This window comes from Eptatretus burgeri, chromosome 13, assembly GCF_056783735.1.
Source record: "Eptatretus burgeri isolate ZD-2024b chromosome 13, Ebu_testis_v1, whole genome shotgun sequence".
Lineage (NCBI taxonomy): Eukaryota > Metazoa > Chordata > Myxini > Myxiniformes > Myxinidae > Eptatretus > Eptatretus burgeri.
In genome coordinates, this window is record NC_140973.1 from 1,212,711 (window position 1) to 1,230,108 (window position 17,398).

General features: G+C 45.7%; 1 protein-coding gene across 7 annotated transcripts in view; it reads right to left on the bottom strand.

Moving 5' to 3' along the window:
- Positions 1 to 17,398, bottom strand: part of LOC147013662 (receptor-type tyrosine-protein phosphatase gamma-like) — a 260,649-nt gene that overhangs the window by 32,582 nt on the left and 210,669 nt on the right. For 6 of the 7 annotated variants that reach the window (XM_085850768.1, XM_085850772.1, XM_085850769.1 and 3 more), the window contains 3 exons: positions 9,586 to 9,721; positions 8,009 to 8,179; positions 2,762 to 2,855 (listed from right to left, as the gene is read on the bottom strand). In XM_085850768.1, the coding sequence (XP_085706894.1) occupies positions 2,762 to 2,855; positions 8,009 to 8,179; positions 9,586 to 9,721 (401 nt within the window). The remainder of the gene's footprint in view (positions 1 to 2,761; positions 2,856 to 8,008; positions 8,180 to 9,585; positions 9,722 to 17,398) is intronic. The other variant, XR_015050471.1, reaches the window with a different exon arrangement.

Here is a 17,398-nt window from a genome sequence, read left to right on the forward strand (position 1 = left end):
ATTTCCAGTCAGAAGCAGAACGTGGCTGCCAAATTTCAGCCAGATTGGCCCGGCGGTTTGGCTGGAGAAGTCAAAATAGGAGACGAACGGATGGACAGACGGTGCACAATGACAATAACCCATCTGGACTTCCAATTTCAGATAAGCTAATAATATTCACAAGTTCCTTCATTAGAGCCTGAGCCTTAAAACAAGGATTCAAGTCCTCATTGAGGACACAGCCCCCAACTGTACCTTAAAATAGGGGCAATACCCATTGGCACTCACCTGGTACTAGCTAGATAAGAAAACCAGGGAACCAGTAGTAGGCGTGGATGAGCCACAAAATATGGAATGGAGAAGAAAGTAAATTCCTTTGGATTTATTTTTAATGCCGAGAACAAACATTGGTATATCACGGGTGATGAAGGTTGCGGTCAAATATCATCAAAATCTTGTGTGTAGTTTCTGACAAGAAAGCAAATACCTTTTTGGGGGGAACCCCCCCCCCACTCCCACCCCACCCCCCACCATAATCCTCCTTAGACCTCAGTTTTTTTTTTAATAGCGTGAACAAACTTTGGTACATCACAGGTGATGAAGTTGTGCTTAAGTCTCATCAGAATTGTGTGTGTGTAGTTTCTGAGAAGAAAGCAAATACCTACTGGATTTTCGGGGGGCAACCCTCCCGTAGACCCTCTTCGGGCCCAATTTTTTATGAAGTTTTTTTTTTTACATTTTACATGAATGAATTTTTATGGTACATACTGGGTGATGAAGGTTGTGGTCAAGTTTCATCAAAATCGTATGTGTAGTTTCATTGAAGAAAGTGCAAGTGTTTGTGGATGGACCGAAGGACTGATGACGCGCCATCGCATAACCTCCCCGGAACTACGTTCTCGGTGAGCTAATGAATATGGGACATGCACATTTTACATTTAAATAAACAAATAATAATAATAAAAATATAAATATGTATGTAGCACTTCAGGTGGTATGTCACAGCAAAGATGGTAAAGTGATACAAATAAATAAATAATTTAATGTGTGTGGGTAGTGGTGATGGTAAAGGGTATATAAATAAATAATTCAAGGGGGGTATGGAGGAAGCAGTGAAAGTAAAGTGTATAAAAATAAATTATTAAAGGTGGTACGTAGGAAGCAGTGATGGAAAAGCATGTTGTTGTGGTCATGCGAGTCATTCCAGTTGCTTTGTACAAGTCTGGCGAGTCACCTCAAAGCGACCGTAACGGTCAATCGATTTGAAGGCCCCCAGCCAGATCACGTGTCCCATACACGACTTTCAAAATGACGTACGAATGCTCAATGAGGCCTTTTGCACATGCACTGTGTGTGTATGTTTGCACCGATTCGGTTTTGATCGCTGGGTACATTTAACCTGCCATTGCTAGTGCGAAGTCTGTGATTCAAATAATCCTTTAAACATAGTTTTCAGCATTTAGAGTTTAGACGAACAAATGACAATTCCAGGTTGGTTAACCATAATTGTTCTGCTCCTGAACGAAAATCGGAATCACAGAAATATAGGAAAATAAGAAACATCTGTGGATGAAAGTTGATGGGTTCATTCCATTTACTGTTCGTGTGAGAACATTCTAGCATCGGCTTTGGATTTAACACACACATGCATGCAGCCCTAACCCAAACAGCCCATGTACACACCACTTCAATTTTCACCAATAAATGCAAAAATGTTGTGTAATTTCTCTTGTGGCTCAGGAACCAAACAAACAATATTGTTACGGCCATGTATTTTACGGCCATTTAAGGTTTGCCACGAGGGGAAGCGCTCGAGTTCCTCCTGAACACCCAGTCCTGTGGCAACCAGCCGCGTATAACTCTGCAGCTCGGTGGGTTTCTAATCAATCAGGAACGCCGATTGGTACCACCAATCCTGGCAGTGTTATTACAACTTCGTGTGTTACCTTACCTTTGGATGACCGCACCAAGGGGGTTTTATGCCCACAGTATACACTCAGATTACTGCCGAGCGATGCAGTGAGTGTACGCTGGCGAACAATAGCAAATCACGTGGGGTAGAAGAGAACTTTAAAGGCGTGTAAATAAATTCCGGGTTTTACTGACGTTTTCCCCAGTGTCTATAATATCAACCTATTTAACACATCACATTAGTTCTTCTTGCCTGTTGTATGTGTCCATTTTAACGTCCTTAAAAACACTAAGTTTCCCGTTTGGAATGATTTTTTGTTTTGTTCGATTGCCAGGCAGGCAGACAGTAAAAATATTATCTCACTCCTCTCTGCGCATCAGCGATCATGAAGAAGTCAGAGCCAAAGTATGGTAAAACGAAAAACTTGTCTTCCTATTCATGTTCCAATTTGCTTTCAAAATATAACATTCAATTTAAATAAGCTGCTCCTCGATCACAAACTGACTATCATAAACCGCTAAGACAGATGGACATGAACCAATGGCTTAACCCCATTGTTGGCTTCATGTGCGTGGGTTAATAAAGGGCCACTACCCTTGTTGTGCACAGGACAAGGCTAGGCCATTGACAAGAATAGTTTTAAGCATGGCATCATGGTGCATTGTTCAAAAAAGGGTTTATGTTTGGGGAATGGTTGGGGTGGGAATGGTGGTGGTGGGGGGGGGGGTGGAAGTGGGAGATGATAAAACAAACAGATAAACACAAAAAAAATTGTTTTAAAAATGTGGAAATCCACATAATCACTGAAGTTTCACATAATCATTCAATTTTTATGAATCAACTGGCAAAGTTAACCAGGTAACAACATACCAGGTACAACTGAAGAGTTACGGTTCTTTTCCTTGTTGCAGTGCTTTTGAGCACCAAAACATTCTGAATGTCGAAATGACATCTGAAGCACCAGCTAGTAGTCACATCATAAATAGGGGCAAATGAAAATAAATAGCATGTAAAATGAACAAACAAAGCATTTCAACCAAAAACCAACAGAATGATGATGAAAAGTCGATAAAAACAAATCAGTCTTAAATCAAGAAAACATATTGGCTAATGAACACGAGGCAAGAACCATCTCAAGTTTGATCCTCAAAATAAAACTATAATTTTATTTTCACCTTCGATTAAATGCAAATTAGTAAGACATACATGTTGGTACATTGGGAATTTGTATTCATCCATTACTAAAAGGAGAAGCGTCTGTATGTGTGTGTGTATCCGTCACGCTTCACCCCAAAGGGTTGCTGCTGTTGTAGAATAATAAAAATAGCACCGTTGGAAAGCTAATCATCGATTTTCTGAAAGCAGCGAGATGGTATTCATATAATAGTTACCCCGTGCAGTCTTGAGAAGTACTTGGTGCGAGCCAACTCTTCTGGCAGAAAATTTGTCAATAAAAAAAACAGAGGCAATTCCCTGGGGCGCTCACCTGATATAATTTTCCACAGCTCGATTGCTGCACCCGGCCCCAATGGACATGCACCAATGAGGAAGATGCTCGTGTGACCTTTCCTCCCTCGAAGCCACGCCTGGCATGGCGCTTATAAAAGCCAGTACTCTGTTCGTTTCATGGCTGTTATCGATGCCCAAGGGGCTGTTTGTCGATGCACCAGGGGTGCGAGTACATCTCAGTCTGCCTGTTTGGGAGATTGTCTGCCGGAGTGCGGGCCATGCTGGACTCAATGCGCTGGAATATGAGGCGCAGGAGCGAGTCTGACCAGGGAAAAGGCGAGCAGCTCATGAGGCAAGAGAGCGGTGTAGTCCACGGGGTATCAAGCAGCTCCACATACACTCGCACCACATGGCTTCCGACAAAACACCAACTCTCCACCACCCAACCAATCATCCCCCTAATCCCCCCACCCCCCCGACCATCACAATATTTGGCTCGACGCAACCCTGTGTGATTGCGTGAGGAAAGGGAGAAATCATCCCCACACACCGCTCTGCTTCTTTCTCATTTCTTCCCATCAGGTCAGGTCAGGTATGGGAGCATGCGCCAGAGAAGCACGTCACTGAATCCACTTTCCGTTATTACTCCAGGGGCCTCCATCTGGCCATCGCCCAGACAGATGCCTGGCCCATCCCCATCTCCTTGAGATGCTGATCAACCTGCTGCAACCACGAGGCACGTGACCAGCCCATTGGCCTTCTGCACTCATGAGGCTCCCTGCTGATAGAATCTGGTGAGCAGGATCAGCATCAGGAAAATGAGGCACATGTCCATACAGCCACAACTGACGCTCATGGACTATGCAGGTAACAAATCTCATTTGAGTCTCTCTCAGCAACCGCTCGTTGTTCACAAAGTCTGACCTGCGATCGCCAAGGTTTCTCCGAAGAGACCTGGTACCAAAGGAATTAAGTCTCCATCTCAGATCCCTGGTCAGAGTCCAAGTCTCACATCCATAGAGCAAGACTGGAAGCACCAAGAACCTGAAGACTCGGACTTTTGTCCTCCCGCACAGGTACCGGCAGCGCCACACACTGTGATCCAGTGAATCCATGACTCCCCAGGCCCGACCCAGACGCCTAATGACCACTTGCTCATAGCCAGCAGAGACATGAATATCACTGCCAAGGTAAGTGACTCCTTCCGTGACTTCAACATCCTCGCCACAAACAGGTACAGACAGGATAGCAGCATCCAAGATGTCTTTGAAAGCCAAGATCTTCGTTTTGACCCAGGAAACCCATAATCCCAGCGGCTCCGATTCCTCATTCAGCACCCCGAGGGCCCCCAAAAGGATATCTAAAGTGTCCACAAAGAGGACTGCACCATCGACCAAATCAAGGTCAGAGATCTTGACATTCCCAAATGATGCACCACAGCTTGATCTCTCCGACATCCTCCCCAGAATCCAGTCCATACAAGCGCTGAAAAGTGTGGGGGCCATAACACACCCCTGACGAACTCCAGTAACAACTGGAAATAAGTCAGCGATGGTACCACCACATCTCACAGAACTCTCAGTACCAAAGCATAGTTCAGACATCAGATTGATCAGTTTTGGTGGCACCCCACAAAGACCAAGAATCCTCCAGAGGGCATCCCAATTCACTGAATCAAAATTTTGACAGAGATCAACAGAGGCTACAAGCAGTCCCTGCCGAAACTCTTGTCTGCGTTTGGTGAGGAACCCAAGAGCAAGGATATGATCAGTCATTGACTTCTTTGGTGTAAAGCCTGACTGCTCTGGATGCTGGTGCTCAAGCAGATGGTGGCAAACCCTATTAAGAATTATCCGAGCAAAGATCTTGCCCGGCACTGAGAGCCATGTCACCCTTCGGTAGTTGCAGTCCTGGCGATCACCCTTCCCTTTCCAGAGGGACAACAAGGCCCCTCTTCAAGTCAGTTGGGATGATGCTTGTGATCCAAGCAGAGCACAGACTTGCAAACAATGACATGAGTACAGCATTTCCACCAGCCTTGAGAAGCTTGGCATAGATGCAACAGATCCCTGGAGCTTTACCCCATATCAACGGGTTCACCGCAGCCTGTGTTTCCACAAATGAAGGTGGATCACAGTCGATTGGAGGGTCAGCAATAAGGATAGTAACACCCATGTCATCCAACTCAACAGCTGGTGGATCAGCCTGGTAAAACTGCTCAAAGTAACTGGTCCAGCGGGCCTTCAATTCGGACTCTTCTGTCAAGAGCCTACCACCCTCTGCTCTATCTGCAATACACCGAAGGATGGGCTTGGATGAACGCAATGCGCAAATTCCCCCGTCAGCAGACGGGAATCACTTGACCACAGGTGATGCTCTACCCCCTCACAGATTCCTCGCACATAGGCATCCTTGTCCACCATTAGCACAAGTACAGTTTTATGCCTCAGCTCCCTGAACAGCTCACCTCTGTCATTCAGCCTGGCCCTGCGACCTTCGTCAATGGTATCCAGTGTACCTTGAGAAACAAAATAATTCTTCACCATCTGGTGAGTTCCAAGACATCTCCCAGCAACATCAATGATGGTGGTCTTGAAGGCATTCCACAACTCTTCAGGATTCCCCAAAGCACCCAGACCCCCCCCCCCCTCCCACCAAATCTCCACTCAGCATGTTCACAAACACCTCAGCTACCCTCTTATCCTTGAGCTTGCAAACATCCAGCGTAGTCTGGGATGGTACCATTCTCCCAGATTTGAGCTGCAACTTCAGAGTTGCTACAACAAGCCGGTGGTCAATATTGAGGAACTGAGTAATCCAGTAGACCCTGCAGTTCTGGATCATCCTCCAGCGACCATGAAGGAGCACATGGTCAATCTCCTTTGCCACACCACTAGCGTTGGAATACCAAGTCCAGCGATGAGCTTGTGGGCGCTGAAACCATGAACCAGCCACCCCAAGTCCATGACTTCTTGTAAAGTTGAGGAACTTGGTGCTATTCAGGTTCACAGTTCCTGACCCATGGGGAGAAACACACATCTCATAACCATCCCTATCAGTTCCAGTTGATGCATTGAAATCTCCCAAGACGAGAAGTGTATTTCGTCTGGGGCAATGATCAACCACAGACACGAGCGTGGCATAGAATGCGTCCTTCACGGCGAGATCACTTACCTCAGTCGGAGCATATACAGAGACCAGGTAAATGACACCCAAGGAGTGACGAATCCTTAATCTCATAATTTGCTCGTTGACTGGTGTTCCCTCAATTATCATTGGAGTGAGCTTATTGGACACAGCTACAGCAACTCCTTGGGCATGCGAACCATCAGAGTGACCAGACCAAAAGTAGGTGTAACCACCCGCCATGATCTCGCCGCAATCCGGTCTCCGAACAGCAGGGAGTGCTGCAATACCGATGTCCAAACGCCTGAGCTCAGATGATAACAGAGACAGGTGATCATCCTCTCTTAGGGATTGGACATTCCAGGCAACCACCCGAAGGGACCGTCTTAGGTTAACCCAAGGAGACCGCCGTCTGGTGGACGACACCTCAGCACCACTCCGACACACTCTCCCGCAATCTGACCCGGGAATGTTACCCCGTGGTTTCCCTCCTGTCATCAAAGATTGGGGGTCCCGAAGGCTTTGCCCCAATCCCGTCATCCGGTGAGCTTCCCTATGAAGGGAAGCTGCACAGGAGGTACTCCCACGGAGTGGGTTTTCAGATTTCCTTACATTTGTGGGCTTTGCGGAATGAAGTGTGTTAGGGTGGCCTGAGTGCAAATCCTACCACCAACCTCCAAAAAAAAGTAACCCAACTGCAGGAGGATATCCACAGACATAGTTGGGCACGAGAAATGGATGGCCATTGGCTCACAAGGAGATCCTACACCCCTTCTTCTTCTCGCCTTCCCAGAATGAATGTTGGCACCTGTCTGTTGTCGCAGTATGTCTGTATTAGGAGAATTCGTAATAAGGGTAAGTCTGCTCTTCTGCTTCTTATTGCCTTTCACCTTTGGTTGAAGATTGCCTGCCTATGTCAATATAGATGGCTGTTGCCTGCTTGTAAATATGTGTTTGATGATTGCCTGCCTGTGTGTGTAAATAAATAATTGCTATCTTTCAAATCTGCCTCATTTGTTTTCATTTCTTTCATCGATTCGACATAGCATGTACGCAATCGACAGACGGGAAGTTTTTGCTCCATTGATTCGCTAATGCTGCATTCATGGTACTGCTCAGCCATAATAAGTACTCAGGTGCACAATGAAGGAGCTTACCTCAGTTGACACATCATTCGGTCACCAACAGGTAACATGATGTTATTGGCGAGAGGACCCTGTTCGACCTAATTATCCCAACCAGCGTCCGCAGTTGGTTGACAACCCTCCAGCCCGTGGAGTTATCCGTGGCCGGCGGCCTCAGGGTCGGTCGTGGCGGCGGGTGCGAGTACGCACCCATTATTCTTTTACCGTAAAAATATCATCCATTATTCTCTTTGTCTGCCGACACAGACCGACAAAAGCCTTCAGGAAAACAAGTTTTCCATTTCATATTAATTACAACATTTAAATTTATATATTGTAGAGTTTCATGGAGAATGAGAGATTATGATGCTGACCTTTAATATCAGTTGAAAGGGTACTGTGACTTTTGTGCACTTACCATGAACTGTCTCTCAAGGCAAGTGCTGTTGCTGGGAAACAGCTCAGAGGGATTACCAGTGTGCGTTGATGCAATTGTAGAGTAGTAGGCCTGGAACTGATGGCAAGACACCTCAGTGTTTCCGGCCAAAACAGCTTCCAATAGTACATCGTGGATGAACACGTACTGCTCCTGCATATGGACATGTCGGCACCAGTACTTAGACAGGGATGCATTGTCCAGAGATGTTTAACAAATCCTGAACTTAAAAAAACAACAACTTGACATTGTAATTTTGAAGTTTGTATATTATAGTTTAGGCGGCCTGAAAGTCGCTTTCCCCAACCTTGTAAAGCATTTCTTCTAAAACTATTTTATATCCAGGTTGACATTGTACAGTACCTACAATCATTAATCAGTCATTGTATATGTATATGCCTGGTATTGGCTTAATGATTAGGATGGTGGGCTTTGGATCCTAGGGTCCTGAGTTCAAATCCCGCTCAGCTGTTGAATTAATACTAGGTCGGGTTAACTCGGCCTGTCATCCTTCCGAGGTCAGCAAAATGAGTGCCAGCTTGCTGGTATCCTGCGTCAGAGTGGCGACCCGTCCAGGATTGTGCCCAATAGCCAAGGAGACTGTTGAGGCAGCACCAATGCTCTGCACAGAGTATGGTCCCAATGGATGGATGGATGGATTGTATCTGTATGTGATCCATCATCATCCTTGCACCACTGAATTCAAACAAGTCCTATTAGACATCTTGTGTGGCATTTGTGGATGCTTTACTGGGGAGGGGTAAAGCTAATTTCAGACCTCCTGATACGTGTGACATTGTCTGGGTGAGGGCCATATTTCAGTTTCTTTCCTTTTAAACAGAATTCGCAAACAACCTGATATTCAAAGGTTGCTCAACAATTAAAAGGCATAAAATACTAATCATTGAGAAATGGATAAACAGGTTAATCAACTGGGAAACCCAAACCAGCATGAAAACCAAGCAACCTTCCATCCATCCATCCATCCATCCATCCATCAGGACCATACTCAGTACAGAGCGTTGGTGCTGCCTAAGCAGTCTCCTTGGCTATTGGGCACAATCCTGGACGGGTCGCCACTCCGACACAGGACACCAGCAAGCTGGCACTAATTTTGCCAACCTCGGAAGGATGACAGGCAGAGTCAACCCCACCTGGTATTAATTCAACTGCCGAGTGGGATTTGAACTCACGATCCTAGGATCCAAAGCCCACCACCCAAACCATTAAACCAACACCAGGCATAAAACAACCTTCATTCTAACTGAAAGACATTAACATAACTTGGGATTGCTGTGACTCGTGACCGCAGCTGTGCACCCACAAAGTCACATGTTACTTGTTCGTTTATTTTTTTTTATTGGAGAAAAAGGAGACTTGGAAAATAAAGTTGTTTTTCTTTCAAATAACAACTAAGATCTGCAGACCAACAGCAGTGTACAAAGCAGAGCAGCACACACAAAATGCAAGAGTTCAGTTTGTTAATTCAGACAGACCTTACTGTAGGCATACATGAAGATCTGAAACAAAACGGAATGTGCTTAAGTACGTATGTGTACCTCAGTCTGTACTAGGTAGTTACGTTGTGTGCGAATGTGTTTGAGAAACCCGAGCACATTGGCGGTGCCCTGTTCACGCATCTGATGCAGCATGCTGTCCACCACGATGTACGTCCCCGTACGTCCCACACCCGCACTGTACAGGGCAACGTGGTGGCACGACAAACGAGAGCACATGACGTTTGCACAATATAAGGCCATTGCTGTTATGTATACTGTCTCACAATTTACAAACATCATAGCAATGAATATAAAACTGGTATTATGTCATCTGTGAGGAAAAAGAAAAGGGGGACGCGGGAAGGGAGTTAAATTAATGTCTACATTTCCTTCAGAAGGTATTCCACACCCCTTGACTTTTGTTACATTTTGCTGTGTTACAGCCTGAATTTAAAATGGTTTAAGTTTAAATTTTTTGTCACCAATCGATACAAAATACCCCATTCTCAGTCTTTCACGTGCGTTTTTGCAAACTCCATGTGTGCTGTCATGAGCCTTTTCCTCAGGAGTATCTTCCATCTGGCCACTTTCCCATAAAGCCTTGATTTGTGAAGTGCTGCAGAGATTGTTGTCCATCCAACAGGTTCTCCCATCTCAGCCAAGAAATTCTGTAGTTCTGTCAGAGTGATCATTGGGTTATTGATCACCTCCCTGACCAAGGTCCTTCTTTCCTGGTTGCTCAGTTTGGTCGGATGGACAGCTCTAGGAAGAGTCTGGGTAGTTCCATATTGTTTCCATTTCCTAATGTTAGTGCTCACTGTGCTCTTGGGCACTTTCAACGCTCTAGAAATTGTTTGATCCTCTTCCCCAGATGTCCACCTTCTCACAATTCTATCTCAGAGTTCTACGGACAATTCCTTGGACTTCATGGTGGAGTTTCTGCTCTGACATGCACTGTCAACTGTGGGACCTCATATAGAAAGGTGTTTGTCTTTATAATTTATATCCAATCAATTGAATTGGCAACAGGTGGACTCCAATCAAGTTGTAGAGACATCTCAAGGACGATCAAAGGAAATTGGATGCACCTGAGCTCAATTTGGAGTGTCATAGTAAAGGGGTTGAATATTTATTGATACAAGACATTTCAGCTTTTCATTTTTAATTGATTTGTAAAAATTTCTAAAAACATGTTTTCACTTTGTCATTATGGGGTATTTTATGGAGATCAGTGACAAAAATTAAAATTTAATCTATTTTAAATTCAGGCTGTAACAACAAAATGTGAAGTAGTCGAGGGGTGTGAATACTTTCTGAAGGTACTGTATGTTCTCCTAAAGTTGCCATTACATTGTTAATGTGCCGACAAATATTATAGTTGTAATCATCTCATTTTGAATACTTAGCAATGACTTATACATCAGGTAAAATTAAATTTGGGAGGAGTACACAAGCCAAAGTACATTCTCAATGCATATGTTAAGGGTTTCGGCACGAGCGTGTCGGGGTGCACGATGGGGTTTCTCTCTCGGTCCCGCCGCTTGATCTCCTACCCTGAAGCCGCAAGCCACAGACAACTCTATGGCCCGACGGATTGCTAAGCAACCACGGACGCTCGCGGAGGTAATTAAATCCAGCAGGGTCCTCACGCACAATTAGCCCACATTACGTATTCTATGATTTAATTATTCCAACTGGGGAACAGTGCTCTCAACGTCCACCCCGTTTATTAAGTATGGCCGAACAAACTGTGGGTGGACATCGGCTATCCTACTGGAGCGAATTACTGGGGTACAACATCCCATCTATTTAGTACATACACACAATGTCAGACCAATGAATGAAAAGGACAACCGGGCAGGTTTGAAAGCACAGTTTACCAAAGCAAGCACATATCTACAATCATGATGTCCAAAGCACATATTTACAATTCACAATGTTCAAGCACGTATTCACAATTCACATACAGCATTCAAAGAAAAAAAGAAAAGCAGTTAACTCTTCGCACGTAAAAGCCCCCTAAACAATCTTATCTATCTAGGGACGGACAGGCACGCCACACAATCATCCGGGAAAACATATCTAGGAAGAGGGAGAGAAAGAAAGAAGAACGAGGGGTGGTTGCGGCCTCTCGCTTACCCCACACAAGCAGGTGGGCTTGTGTTGGTCCAAAGGGAAGGGAAGGAAAGGGAAGAAGGGAAATGTGAGTGGTGTGTCTGTGCGTCACAATGGGAATGCCGGTGTTCGAGGCCGCTGTGCCCAAGGATTGCATGCTGCCGTTTGTCCTCGGAACCCCCTTTGATATGCCTGGTGTCAGTGCCAAATGGATCAGCAGGTTCACCGACAACCTGTGGTTCGGCAAACAGGAATGGCTTGCAGACAGGAACAGGCATTGCAGTGGCTCTCCAGCAGCTCAGGTTGTTGGAACGGTTTGGCCTGTATCATGGTTCAGGCAGGCAGACTGCAGAGACAGACACCCAGACAGATGACTATACCTCCCAGACCGCCAGACCTCGATCGCTCACTCGTTTGCCTTTTATCGAGCATGGAGTGAGGCATGGCGTTGGTCTTGGCAATGAACGTTGACCTTGCTGCGTCGTCTCCCCGTTATTTCTTTGTTCTGGCGAGAGGTTAAGCCCGAAACGTTAACTCCTCTTTTATTCATGGTGGATCAACGACCATTTGAGGTATTTTACAAGGTTAGTGGTATTTATTTTGTCTCCCCATTGGTCTTGTGGGTCAACTTCCCCACATCCGTGCACCCCAAGAGCTCAGCGTTCATGTTTCTGACGGTAGCTTTGAACACTTGTTAGTGTTTCTGACAGTCGGGCACTGCCTCACCCGGTGATGATAATATCAGCGCACATGTTTGCCCTGAATGGGTGTTGGTACAAACTGCAGTGTCGTGTGGTTGTGCTGTCAATGTGGTTGTGGTGTAGAGAGGTGCAGGAGGGAAAAAATCTATGGAATTTTTAATTCAGCATGTTCCTCATTGTTGAGAAAGACATGAATGCCTAACACAGGTTTTACTATAAAACTACAACTGATACTTTTTAAAAACTCAAATTAATCCCACTCTCCTATGTGGTCAGCAGAGGAAAGCTTTGGAATCCTCACTCTTTCACGAATGGGCTGGCCAGGCCCGACAATAGACTGAAAGTGGCAGGAATTTGGAACTTGTCTGGAGTTCCGGTGATAACTCGCCCAATCTTCACATTAAAAAAAAAAATCATGGGATTTTTTGACATCACTAAAACTCAGTGATGTTCAAGGAACTCGGACACAGCAGGAGGTCCATTTTGTCGATCAAGTCTGTGCTACAACACCACATTCATTCAATCTACCAGTCTACCAACTTAAATTGACTCGAGGAAGGGGTGAGAGTGGATGAGTATGGATTAGAACAGTGGGGCAGGCACACCAATCCGATTCGAATTCCAATTATTAGATTAGATTACAATGGTCACACCAGAGCTAATTTACAATTGCTATTGTAAGAGGGGTGGACACTTATCCAAAGAAGATATTCTACTTTTGTATTTTTAATTAATTTTCTGAAATGTGGAGAATTTGTTTTTTCACTTGGAAGTTGTGGGTTATGATGTGTGAATAAAGGTGGGAAATGTCTGATTTAATGCAATGAAAATTCAGGTGATAAGGCAACAAAAGGTGAAGATTTTGAAAGAGGGTATAGACATTATAGAGGGTAGAGAGAGAGGGAGGAGGGAGTGGGAGCAAGGAGGGGTGGGGGGAGCAAGGAGGGAGGGAGAGTTAGGAGGGATGAGGGAAGGGAAAGCAAACATATGGTGGAGCGTTAATTACGATTAATACTGGCTCATAAAAATGCTTCTGCAAAGAATAACTGTGAAGATGGAAACAAAATAATTCTTGAAATCCATTTTGCACCAGTTATACAATAAATACCACCCAAAGACTCTCAATTCGACTCTCAATACCGCCTAAAGACTCCCAAAGACTCTCAATTCGACTCTCAATACCGCCTAAAGACTCCCAAAGACTCTCAATTCGACCTTTCCTTCATACTTTGCCAAAAAAATCCAACTGTTACAGTGTTTCTTCTCTCCTTTCTCTGATTTCGCCTTTATTGCATCAATCAAGACACGTGTTTAATCGCATCTCTGACCTAAAACTTGTAAAAACCCCAGTTTGCAATGAATGTTCGCTTTCCATCAACCATTCTTTTTTCCCATTTTCAGTGCCAACTCACTCCTCTCACCACTCACTCTCAAAGCAACCATCACACTTTTCTCCCTCCAAGTCTCCCTCTCACCTCTTTCAAAAACTCCCCCCTCACCTTGCTCCCTCAACTCTCCCCACTCACCCTTCTCCCACCATTCACCCCCCTCACTCATCCTTCTCAAAGTTGCCTCCCCTCTCATGCACAAAGCTGCCTCCTTCCACTGCCCTCTCACCTCCATCTCTTCACTCCACCTCCTCAAATCCTCAACTGCCTTCTGCCCCGTCTCTTGTCCACCCTCTCCCCCAGCACCACAGAGCTTTTTCTCCTCCTCATCCGGCCCCTCCCCAAGCTATTCTGAAATCCCCCACACTCTTTCAACAACCCTCCTTACCTCCCCCCCTCGTCCCTTGTCCTACCCTCCCCCTCCCCTCCCCTGCACCCAAAACCTCCCCCCATCCCTCTTCTTTAACAGTGTGGACCTCAAATATCAGGGGCCTTCGCTCAAACCTTTCAGATCTTTCCATACAGGTTGCCACTGACAAACCAGACATAATCTGCCTAACAGAAACTTTCCTCCCCCAAGACATGTCTGACTCCCAAGTATCTCTCCCCGGTTACTCCCTCCTCCGGTATGACAGACCTGAGCCTCGCCCTGGTGGAGGAGTTGCTCTCTTCATCAAAGACTCTATTCCTCACTCTCCATGCACTGCCCTCACTCCCCCCCCACACTCCCAGGAATACCTCTGGCTACGGCTTCCCCTCCACTCCCAGCTCATGTTTATGTGTGCACAGTACTGTCCACCAAACAGTGATGACTCCATTTACACCTCACGATCCGAAAACATGGACCATCTTCTATCTTCTCATCCAAACTCTCTCTTCCTCATATGTGGCGACTTAAATTGTCATCACGCCAGTTGGCTAGGTGTGGGTACCTCTCTCACCTGTCATGGCACCTCAGCAAAAGCTTTCTGCGACTCATTGGGACTGACTCAATCGGTCAAATTCCCGACCCGGATATCAACCAATGGTACTCCATCTCTTCTGGATCGGATTTGGACAAATTTCCCTGACAATATCTGCTGCTCTTCCTCTGCTCCAATCGGTTCTTCTGACCACGTCCTTGTCAAAGCGGACATCTCTCTGGCTATTATCAGAGAACCACCTCACCGCCGTCGAGTCTGGCATTTCACCCAAGCCGACTGGCAGGGTCTTCAAGCAGCCATCAAACTTACAGACTGGTCTCCTATCGCTACTTTCTCCAACATCAACTCGTCCTGGGAATTCTTTCAAAGAAACTTGCTCTCCCTCATGCACAGATTTATCCCCTCTCGTTTTCAGTTGTCCTACCCTTCCTCCCACCCTTGGTTCACTGAAGCTTGTGGTGAGGCAGTTGTCCTGACACAACTTGCCTTTACCGTCAGTTGGGATTACTTTCCATGAGGCAATCTCAGTTCCTTCCATAAAGCTCAGAAGAAGTGTGTATCTACCCTCAGGAGAACCAGGAAACAACATCATTCGAAGCTCAAGTCCAAACTTTCAAACCTCTCTCCTTCCTCAAAATCCTGGTGGCGTCTAATCAAATCTGTTTCTGGCGTATGTTCCCCCTCCATCCCCTCCCTTACCTCAAATGGCCACACTGCTGATACCGCACGTGAAAAGGCTGAATGCCTAAACTCGGTGTTTGCAGCTAAATCTTGTGTCCAAAACCCATCGCTTTTTCCACCCACCTTACCCAGTCGCACCCAACTGTCCCTGGGCTCTGTGTCCTTTTCTGCTGAAAAGGTGGAGAGTTTGCTGTCAAACCTCGACTCAGATTCTGCAACCGGTCCAGATGGCAGCAACCCACGTGTCCTAAAAAAAACCTGCTCTTCTGCTCCTGCTCACCCTCTCTCTGTTCTATTCACCCTCTCATTTGCCCAAGGTCATCTGTCATCTGCTTGGAAATCAGTAAACATTACTGCCCTGCATAAAAAGGTGCAAAAACAGATCCCTGCAACTCCAGAACAATCAGCCTTCTCCCAATCATCAGCAAGGTTATGGAATCCATCATCGCTTCTGACATCAAATCACTCTACCCTGGATATGCTGCTTCAGCTCTCCCAACAATGGATGGAGGTCCTCAATGCCGGACATGAAATCAGAGCCGTATCCCTGGAAATATAGTGTGATTTTGACACAGTCTGGCACCCTACCCTACTCACCAAACTATCTTCCTGTGGTATCCAAGGACATCTCCACTCATGGCTCGCAGACTTCCTCTCCTGTCGCAGTCAACGTGTGGCCCTAAATGGAGTTCTTTCATCCCCTCTTCCTGTTCAGGCTGGAGTTCCTCAAGGTAGCGTTCTGGGCCCTGTTCTTTTTCTGGTTTTCATCAATGATCTCTCCGACTCTCTGGAAAATCCTCTTTATCTCTTTGCTGATGACTCTATCCTCTGCTGTACCATCTGTCGTCCCTCAGACCGGCAAGCAGCAGCTTCTTCACTCACTGCAGATCTCGGCAAAAACACAAGCTGGTCCAACACGTGGAACATGTCTTTCAATCCAGACAAATCTCACACTCTCACTATGTCTCTCCGAAAGGACTGTTTAGAACCCCCCCCCCCCAATCCACTTTATCAACAATCCTTTGGAAGAAGTCCTTTCTTTCAAGCTGCTGAGTCTCACTATCTGCCATGACCTTTCCTGGGAAAGCCACATTTCCAAGTTGGCCTCCAAAGCCAGTCGCCGACTGGGAATCCTCCGTCGTACAAAGTCCTTCCTCGGACCACCTGAGCTACTGACCACCTACAAAGCTTTCGTCCGCAGCCTGATGGAGTACTGCTCTCCCCTCTGGACTGGTGCTCCTGCCTCCCACCTTTCTCAGCTTCACGCTGTGGAAACCAAGGCATTTCGGATCATTGGCATCTCCCGTAATGAGGCTGAGTCTTTGGGCCTATCACTCTCTCACTGCAGGCTGCTCGGTGGTCTTTCTGTCTTCTACCGTCTCCTTTCCAGCCTCGCCCCCCTACTCTCTTTGCGATTTGTCCCCACCACATTTCCGCAGGGCGCTCAAGGTCCGCCAACAACCCCCTTCTGGTAAAACTACCAAAATCACGAATCACTGCTCACCTTCACTCTTTCATTCTTTTTTTCCCCGCCTTTGGAATAAACTCCCTCACTCTATTCAATTTTGGCACATTCTTAAATTTTTTGTTCTTGCAATATAATTCTCCAAACAGTGGAAAAAGATAAGTTTAATGTTTTGGAAATTTCGCATTTTCTTGTGCGTATATATGGAGGAGGGAACATAGCCTTGCTTGCTTAAAGTAAATAGGTATCTTAGCTTAGTTATGACTCGTTATTTTTTTAAATTATCATATTTCACTCAAGATTTCGATACTTATTTAGTCCAGACGGTATGCGATCCTCAAACGTGAAATCGTATTTCAATGACATACTTTAATTAGTCCATGAGAGTTGATCATGGAAAATTACATCATGTAATGCAAGTAATCGCTCCAAGCTCTTAATTTGAAAACTATGGCACGTGCAAAAGTGATGTACCAAGCGATCCATAGCTATGATGAACAGGCATTTGATAATAGGGGTGAGGAAAGTGAAGAAAAAAAACTATCGTGAAGAAATCTTTGTGTCCTGTTACAAGTCAAGACATGGTTGAGCAGGCCAAAC